Here is a 10110-nt window from a genome sequence, read left to right on the forward strand (position 1 = left end):
CCCACTCATATTAGCTTAGAACACATACACTCGCACACCAATCCTACTCCAAACTCCACCAGACCAGGGTCTGCGGGGCAGGAGGGGTGCGAGTGATTTGGGTTCGACTTGTGTGTGTGTGTGTGTGTGTGTGTGTGTGTGTGTGTGTGTGTGTGTGTGTGTGTGTGTGTGTGTGTGTGTGTGTGTGTGTGTGTGTGTGTGTGTGTGTGTGTGTGTGTGTGTGTGTGTGGCGCGATCAGGTCAACAGTTAGTTTCATTATCTGGTTCACCCGAAGCAGGAATTCATGCATATTTAATGAATCCCACAACAATTTATTTGTGTATAAATATATACATAAAAAGATATATTCTAATATATCTTTATGTAAATATTTATATATTCATTTGTTTTTCTATTAATCTAAGTATTTCTTTTTTATTCAATATTTTATGCGAAAGTGCGCCGCAGTATCGACGCTACCAGAGCGGAAGTTATCTTGCTGGAGCGGGAAGTCACGAACTGCGCGCTCCCGTTTAAATCTGAGATACAAGGTTTGATCTACGAGCTCAAAACAGCGCAAGTAGGCGGCATGACGTATGAATTTGACGGTGTATTTTTTTGTAGTATTAGTAGTGTTAAAAATCGATGTGGTGGAATCAATAGTTTTTTGTCTTCCAGTCGCAGATGTTGTGACGTAAAACGTAGCGCCGTGCGATTTATCGAGATAATGACGGGAGACTAGATATCGTGTGGGATTTTGATGAGCGTAATATCGTGATATAGTTAAGCCGTTCTGACCAATGCCTCTACCTACTCAGTCATAATATCCACAATACTAACTATTGTTCCTCCACTTTTTCTTGCGTGTAAACATCTCTCCATCTACCAATAGTCATCCCCAGCATAAAGTCAAATTACAAATGATTAGTATTCATACTCGTCTGATCCAATTGATTTAGAAGATTTTTGTAAAATCGTCACGTTCCACAATCATTATGGTTTCATCCAAATTCATGGGAAATATTGAGCCTATGTTGTTCGGAATGCTGCAATAAGTAAGATGATAAAATAAATGTAACTGTCTACCTGAATTGTCATGGTTCTTCTGCAGCAGGTAGACATGTTTATTACAGTTGTTACACGTTTACTATTATGCTGGCACATGACCAAAATAGGTAATTACATGTTTAATCGCGATTGTATGTACAATTAATGGCCAAAATAAATGTCATGACTGCTCTATTGTCAGTTTGGCCCTAGTAATATCACCTGTCCTTATGGATATCATCATTTCAAATTACTCCGTAAAGCCCAGTCCTTTCACCAAAACAAGTTCAACAGCGAGGTTTATATAAATTGTCCAATTAAATGGTGACCAGTTTCCCAATTACTGTTTCAGGAATATGAGCGAGCTGGAGGTTATCACCAACCACATAAACGGAAGGATATCATCCTTACGACACATGCTGGATCTTGTTGTTGTCGGTATGACGGGTGTGTGTGTGTGTGTGTGTAATTATGTTTATGTGTGTGTGTGTGTGTGTGTGTGTGTGTATACAGTAGATGTGTATATATATATATATACACAGTAGATATGTATGTCTTTTTTTATTTCATTGTTCTCCATGTTTTATTAGAGCATTTCATGTAAACATTCTTGTTTGTCTTAGTAACTGGCTCAGTGCAAACGAATAGAATAACCATAGCGGCATGTTTATGGTGAAAATTCCATTAAATACATTTTGATATTGTAAATTATTTTGTGCTTCTGGGTGATGCTATATTATGATGTCGGGAAGAGATATTCATTGACACCTGTTTTTGCCCTGTTTCGGCATTTAGTGTCTAAAATCCCTCACAATAGCATTAAAAAGCTTGGTGAAGAACTGCATGCCATAGTGGGTCTCCTCCAGCAGTTTGAAAAAAGCGTGATGCGCCAAAATGAGCAACTGCAACGTCTACAGGTACAGATCAGTGACCCAACTTCACGAACATGTCAGATACAGCATTAAATGTTCTTCTAATCGATGAGTGGCGTTCCTTTGCGTGGCAGGAATTTGAAAGGTCATCCCGAAACGATTTGGAGGCGTTGCAGCACATTAAGGAGAACATACCGATGCATATGCCCAGGAGGAAATCACCGACAACGTGAGAATCGAATAAAAAATGACAGCCCTCAGCTGTTTGAATGCCTTTTGAAATCAAAAGTCCCCTCTGTGGGAAAAACGACAACAGTTTTGAGGGATGAAAATGTGAAATTGCTTGCTATATGCTGACGAATTTGAAATTATTCGCAACCTTCGTTTCTTATTTGACACAAACAATAATCTGACCAAATCCTTTAAAATTATTGCTTTAGTTGACTTTTGTTTTGCATTTAAAGAAAAGCGAATACTCCAAATAACACCTACTATAGTTCAAAGCTTCTCCTTATTTGCTTTTGTTGTCCAATACTTCACCAGCCAAAGTTTTAAACAGCTTTCGCATGATCATTTTGAAAGATAGACATGTGAAATTAATAACAAAGAATTATTTTTTCTTAGACATGGTGAATTTTCAATGTGTTTTTGTGCCCTTTTAGAGGAAATGACCCCATGACGGGGCAGAACGGACCAGCAAAGCTTGTCCAGCAGGAGAATGCCAGGAAGACCAGCAAGAACCACATCAAAGAGATAGAGTTCATCACCACCTCAGAGTTTGAGACCATCCCTCAGTGAGTCCTGTTCCTCCAAATGTCCACTATAGAAATGTAGTCTGAGTCGTTTTGGGAAACTGAAAGTTTGGTTCAACTTTGCGTACAATATGTTTGTGATACATCCTGCTTGACATTAAAGTGTAAATCCATACAGTACGATCGGCTATGTTGTGTTCAATACTTAAATTCAAAACTGACAGACGACCAGCCCTCTTTACTCACTTTCTTTTCCTCAAAGGTACAATATGCGTTCTTTTGATTGATTGATTTGTTTGGCTATGTTAGTGTAGTTTCTACTGTATGGCTTCCTCTAGTGGTCGCTAATTGTTCAGTCTTATTGGTTGTGCCTTCAGAATCAGAGTAAGAATGAGCTTGTTTTGCCAAATTCATTTTCACATACAAGTCATTTGTTATGGTGAGGATTGGTGTGTATGGGTAAAATTAATAAAAAATAAAGCCAAATATACACAAATTGCCAACAATACTGACCAGAAATAGCCAAATGAATAAAAATATACAGAATATAGAAAATGCGATTTTATGCACAGGCTAGATTATAGTTATAGGTATATAGGCTATAATGATGTACTTACTAAGTTATTGCATTGCGTATGGTGTTACAACAGTGTTATTTCAATATGGTGCACGGATATTGCAAGTTCCGTCTACAAAGGTTTCCACCTCTTTGTTTATCTGAATTTACATATTCATTGGTACATTCAAAATGTACACACGTTTTGAAAGATAGAGGAAGTTGTTACGCTGACTTGGCTTTCCACATAGTACGTATTATTCTTTTTGAAAAATCAATAACAGTAGCGCTGTGTGTGTGTGTGTGTGTGTGTGTGTGTGTGTGTGTGTGTGTGTGTGTGTGTGTGTGTGTGTGTGTGTGTGTGTGTGTGTGTGTGTGTGTGTGTGTGTGTGTGTGTGTGTGTGTGTGTGCGCAAAATCAGGGTAACAGTTAGTTTCATTATCTGGTTCACCCGAAGCAGGGATTCATGCATGTTTCATGAATCCCACAACAGTCTTTTGTAGTCCTTTGAATCCAACAGACCAACATGAAGAACAATTTGAGAAAAGTTTCAAACAACATTTAATCTCAAACCCAGAGAGCTGAGAACTTTTTTTTTTTTTGTTTTGTTTTGACAGGTACATGAAGGGCCGCATGACCTATGAGCAGTTGAATGTTGCCGTGCGCAGCATTAACAAGGCGCTCACCGGCAAGTACAAGATCCTGCATCAGCCAGTCAAAACCCTCAGCAACAACATGCGTAAGCTGTACCAGCGCTTCAAGGAAGAGGAGACCAAGGACACCAAAGGTACAAAACGTCAGTGATAAGCCTCAAATGATTTCAGTTCTTATCGGACAGAAATTGTCCGATCGCGATAATCCTTCTACGACCATATCTACATCTGTCTTGTTAGTGGATACAAACTCCTATGCTATAGGTCACGGAGCACAAACCCATGCAAAATGACCCCCAATCGTGCCATCACCATAACCTCCAAACATTCATTGGCCTCATTAGTAGGGCTGCCCCCAAAAAGTCAATGAGAAGAGTCTTGGTGGACCAAGTTTTTCATTGATCGCAGGAAAAAAAATAAATTCCATTGAGGAAGAACTTGAAAACCTTAAGACCTACATTATATGGCTGGACTCATGTATGAAATGCTAGAGAGCTTTGAATTTGAAACAAATTTTAACAAAAATAAACGTTCAGTCGCCTTGCTGGGTGTTCCGACACATTCAGATGTATAATTACAGCTTTTGTCAATAATTAAGTTATTGTGTTGGTGTTACTGATAAATGAACAAAATCTGGTTGTTCCGACACATTCAGAATAGGGATGTTCCTAGCAACTAATTTCCCTGAGGTTTAAATGGAAGTTGAAACTTTAAAAGTCGAAAATAAATATTGCGTATATTATAAGAGCCATTTGAAACCGTTAATCACATTCTTCAATAACCAAATCCTATATTGAAAGTCCCGACAGACCGGGCAGAGGCTGACCGGTAGTGCCCAAGCCCCGTGGGTCCGGGGTCGGGGAAGGCACGGTGGGTGTGTGAGTCCGCGGCCCTGGGAAGCGGTGGGCTTAGAGCGAGGTGCTGTAAAGCTGCCGGCTGTCAGGGATCCTGGCTGGGGATTGGGAAGGCGCAACGAGTAACCAAGTCCGCGGCCCCGAGAAATGAGGTGCCCCGATGAGGGGTCCCTAACAAGGCGACGTTGACACCGGGAAAATGATCTTCCATACGCCACATTTCAGTTCAAAATTATGTCAATATGTAATTCAAATTTGTACATTAATAAAATAATAGGACCTACTAAGTTTAACCAATGTAATGTTTACCCGGTGTAATTAACGGGTGGCTATCTTTGTGTGCGCAACGCTTGTAAATCAAATTTATATTTTTAAGATTGGCTGTTTATTAGCTTTTGTATTCATCTGTAATGTAGCACAGTGTTAACAATGTAAGTTATAACATTCTTTTTCAGCCCTGGAACTCAAACCATTTTCTGATGCCCCAAAAACATATGTTTGAATAATCCAATTAATTAATGAATTAATGAATGTGCGACAATTGGTTGACTAATGGCATGAACTGACGACTAACAGTGGACTAGGAAAATCTTCAGCCTTACCTCATTGTCTTATCAATGTACTTAAATGTCACTAGCTTAATTACTAAAGGCAAAATCATTACCCCTGTTTCAACCCAATTAAGGGTTGCAGAAATGGACAAACCAAGGGCCAGAAGAGAGACACTGTTTGAAAATATCAGATGTTTCACTGTTCAACTTTTTGTGCATTTGTTTTGCCCCCATAGAGAAATTGTGATGGAAACTCGTCCATATTTGAGCTATGGATAATGTCCAAATGGGTATGAAAAACTGGGACTCTACCATAGAATAACAGAGGGAGGCCCAGAATCTGTGGAGGAGCTCAGATGCTTATGGAGGGAATGAGATCATCTGAGTGTTCCTTCACACAGGATGGGATATTTCCATGCTATACTATTTCTAAAGAATGTCAGTAAATTTGATCATATTGCACGTCTTATCGCCATTTGGGTTACCACCAAATTCATTGCACTTGCAAACGTTGACTCCTCTTTTCACAGGAGTTTTCTATGAAAGATAGCTAAACTGGGTTTAGGGCAGTCTCGACTATATCAAATGTAAATCTGAAATGTTCTCTGACCAGAGATGATACGACTCCAACCATACAACATTAAATTAACATTTAATGAGCCAACCGACTAATTTCATTTGATGAACGATTTATTTTTTAACTTATTATATTAAAAACTAGTAAGTTGTAAATTCCAAATTGAAAGACAAGGGATTTTATAATGGGAATCAGTTTGTTACGCACTTCAGTTACATTCAACACCTTCTTCCTTCCGGTGGCGGCGGCCAGGTCACTTCTTTGTGGTGGAGGCGGACATTCGCGAGTTCGCCCAACTGAAGATGGACAAGCGCTTTCAGGGCATTCTGGGAATGTTGCGCCACTGCCAGCGCCTGCGGGAGCTGCGCGGTGGAGGCGTAACACGCTACGTCATGGTGTGAGGAGGCAATTATTACAAGAAGCAAATGTATGTACATATGTCACTTTAATTTGCGTCCGATCGATGTTTTGTATTTGTATTGACTTGACTATAATAAAGGCAGAGACTTTCTTTGACCTACGGTATGTGTCTCCAGTTTTTGTATTCGTATATTCACTTTTGTTAAATTTCAAGAAAGTAGCATGCAACGCCTTGAAGGCTTGAAGAGAATGTTTATCCAAAATGTCCTATTCAACAGATAGATTGTGAGAGTTTTCCTTGCTAGACAAAACTTTGGTAAAGAGCCAATGTTGGAAAAAGTACTCAGAGCTTTTACTTCAGTTAAAGTACAAATACGCACACACAAAATTACTCTTGTCAAAGTAAAAGTACCATGTTGACATTTCTACTGTACTTAAGTAAAAGTAAAAGCTCTTAAATCTAGTTCATAGGCTTATGCCATGGGCATGCTACACCACTTTCAAAGTTGTCAGATCGCTGAAAAGTTCACACTACACAACATAAATCCATATTTTCAAAATAATGTATATAATTATAAATCCAGATTAAACTATCTGAAAATTGGACTAAAAAGTATAGATACAGTGGGGCAAAAAAGTATTTAGTCAGCCACTAATTGTGAAAGTTCTTCACTTAAAAAGATGAGAGGCCTGTTATTTTCATCATGTATACCTCAACTATGAGAGACAAAATGAGAAAAAAAAAATCACATTGTCTGATTTTTAAAGAATTTATTTGCAAATTATGGTGGAAAATAAGTATTTGGTCAATAACAAAAGTTCATCTCAATACTTTGTTATATACCCTTTGTTTGCAATGACAGAGGTCAAACGTTTTCTGTAAGTCTTCACAAGGTTTTCACACACTGTTGCTGGTATTTTGGCCCATTCCTCCATGCAGATCTCCTCTAGAGCAGTGATGTTTTGGGGCTGTCGCTGGGCAACACGGACTTTCAACTCCCTCCAAAGATTTTCTATGGGGTTGAGATCTGGAGACTGGCTAGGCCACTCCAGGACCTTGAAATGCTTCTTACGAAGCCACTCCTTCGTTGCCCGGGCGGTGTGTTTGGGATCATTTTCATGCTGAAAGACCCAGCCATGTTTCATCTTCAATGCCCTTGCTGATGGAAGGAGGTTTTCACTCAAAATCTCACGATACATGGCCCCATTCATTCTTTCCTTTACACGGATCAGTTGTCCTGTTCCCTTTGCAGAAAAACAGCCCCAAAGCATGATGTTTCCACCCCCATGCTTCACAGTAGGTATGGTGTTCTTTGGATGCAACTCAGCTTTCTTTCTCCACCACACACGAGAAGTTGAGTTTTTACCAAAAAGTTCTATTTTGGTTTCATCTGACCAAATGACATTCTCCCAATCCTCTTCTGGATCATCAAAATGCTCTCCAGCAAACTTCAGACGGGCCTGGACACTGCAGGATTTGAGTCATTCATTCAGGTTATTCACTAGGTCCCCCCGTGTGCTTCTGGGATGTTTGCTCACCGTTCTTGTGATCATTTTGACCCCACGGGGTGAGATCCTGCGTGGAGCCCCAGATCGAGGGAGATTATCAGTGGTCTTGTATGTCTTCCATTTTCTAATAATTGCTCCCACAGTTGATTTCTTCACAACAAGCTGCTTACCTATTGCACATTCAGTCTTCCCAGCCTGGTGCAGGTCTACAATGTTGTTTCTGGTGTCCTTTGAAAGCTCTTTGGTCTTGGCCATAGTGGAGTTTGGAGTGTGACTGTTTGAGGTTGTGGACAGGTGTCTTTTATACTGATAACGAGTTCAAACAGGGGCCATTAATACAGGTAACGAGTGGAGGACAGAGGAGCCTCTTGAAGAAAAAGTTACAGGTCTGTGAAAGCCAGAAATCTTGCTTGTTTGTAGGTGACCAAATACTTATTTTACAGAGGAATTTACCAATTAATTCATTAAAAATCCTACAATGTGATTTCCTGGATTCTTTCCCCCCATTCTGTCTCTCATAGTTGAGGTATACCTATGATGACAATTACAGGCCTCTCTCATCTTTTTAAGTGGGAGAACTTGCACAATTGGTGGCTGACTAAATACTTTTTTGCCCCACTGTATTTGCTTTGAAACATAGTTGAGTAAAAGTCTTACGTCTGTGAAACTGAATATAAGTAGCCTAAGTGCAAATACTTGAAAAATGTAATTAAGTACTTCTACTTTGTTACTTTCCGCCACTGTAAAGAGCAAGCTATAAAAGCTCAACTAATTTGAATCTCTAGTCATACATATTTAAAGGTATTTTGCATTGTCTAACTATAATGGGCTACAGTATGTTGACAATTTTACAGTTGTTTGATTTGGTCTTCCAAACTGATGGCAAATGGTTTTAAAGCTTTTAACGTAATTTACTCTTCATTAACAAATAAAATCGTCGTCTGTGACTCTGCAGGCAAAACTGCCACAATAATATAATCTCATAGAGAAAGATTTTGATTTATTTTGTTTCCTTGGTTTCTTACTTGTATGGAAAATGAAAAACCTAAACCTAACTCAGAATTGGACCAGAGTTGTGCGGGCAAACTCCCATGCCTGTCGTTTTTATTTTAGATCTATTTATTTTTGTTAGTTTCCTGCATGTATGAAACAACATTTTTAAAAATAACTGAGTCAAGGGACTGACTCCCTGTCTACTCTTGTACTGTCTGCTACTGTTCCTAAAAAACCTGTGGGGACGCATGTCTCCCCGTTGGTTTCCATTGCTATGGGACTTAATTTAGTAAAAACTGGATGTTTTTTTGTAAATCCTTTACTTGTAAATAATAAATCCTGCACTTCTGGAACAGGGAGACCACATTTGCCATATTACACTACGTGTAATGCTCGTGCGAACCCCACCGCGTGTATACACATGCCCCCAATAAAATCGTATGTGGCCGATCACTGCCCCCCAGCGATCGTTGAATGGAATTTTGCATGATCGCCCAAGGCCATTGTGTTCTAGCCCTTAGGTGTCTCAAGAACAGGCATTTTTACTGTGGTTGTTTTTATGTTTATATATATGTATATATATATATACTTTTTTACATTTTATTTAGTGGAGTCCTATGTACACAAATGTATGTTACAAATTCCAACCTTTTCCAAGAACATCTGCAACCTTTTTCTGCCCTTTCAACATCTGGGCAAGCTTTAAAAAATATATACAAGCAAGTTAAGTGTCTTGCTCAAGGACACTACAGCATGCTAGCAGGAGGAGCCTGGGATCAAACCAGCAACCTTTAGATTACTATTACTACAGATTGCTATTTACTGGATGGCACACTTGCGGAAAATAATCAAAACGCAAAGAACGCGATCCAATCGATGTCTTGTGCAAGCGTCAGGAAGCACATTTTACTACTTTTTACAGGGTGGCTGCAACTGCTATATGTTTGCTGAAAGCCAAGGCGGAATCACAGTTTTATGTAGTCTCCGAGTCCATTTCTGACCTGATTGTTGATCTGAAGGACAGGGGGCGGTGGTCGGTGCTCTTTAAACCGGCAAATGTCAGCGACGTTAGGTGAGGCCTTTGGCATGCGCGCTGTATTTAGCCTCATTCGATATCTGTTAGTGAAATGTAATAATGTGTAAAGACCACGCTTTGAACTCCATGTAGACGGACGTGAATAGACTAGTGGCTGTGGAGGGAAGGGAGGGATGGCGGTGTGCAACAGCTGAGCAAGGCATTTACAACTGTCAGGGTCGCGTTTAATGTAACAAGGCTGATTAGCTGGTGCCATTGATTCTTCCTTTATAGGTACTTATAACGCCCTATAACTTCTCCCAAAGGTTCTTTTCTTGTACAGACAAGACCATGCTCCAACTGATGTCTGATTAGTGTTTATTGTATTATT

General features: G+C 39.6%; 1 protein-coding gene across 1 annotated transcript; it reads left to right on the forward strand.

Moving 5' to 3' along the window:
• Nucleotides 1-517: 517 nt before the first annotated feature.
• ska1 (spindle and kinetochore associated complex subunit 1) lies at nt 518-6243 on the forward strand (the record flags this gene model as incomplete). Its single annotated transcript, XM_080001820.1, has 7 exons — nt 518-574; nt 1380-1474; nt 1823-1944; nt 2034-2128; nt 2562-2693; nt 3825-3994; nt 6095-6243. Exons 1-7 carry the CDS (start codon nt 570-572, stop codon nt 6241-6243), a joined length of 768 nt encoding a protein of 255 aa, XP_079857946.1. The 5' UTR covers nt 518-569.
• Nucleotides 6244-10110: the final 3867 nt, after the last annotated feature.

The sequence above is a fragment of the Zeus faber genome (assembly GCF_960531495.2).
Source record: "Zeus faber genome assembly, chromosome: 6".
NCBI classification, from domain to species: Eukaryota; Metazoa; Chordata; class Actinopteri; order Zeiformes; family Zeidae; genus Zeus; species Zeus faber.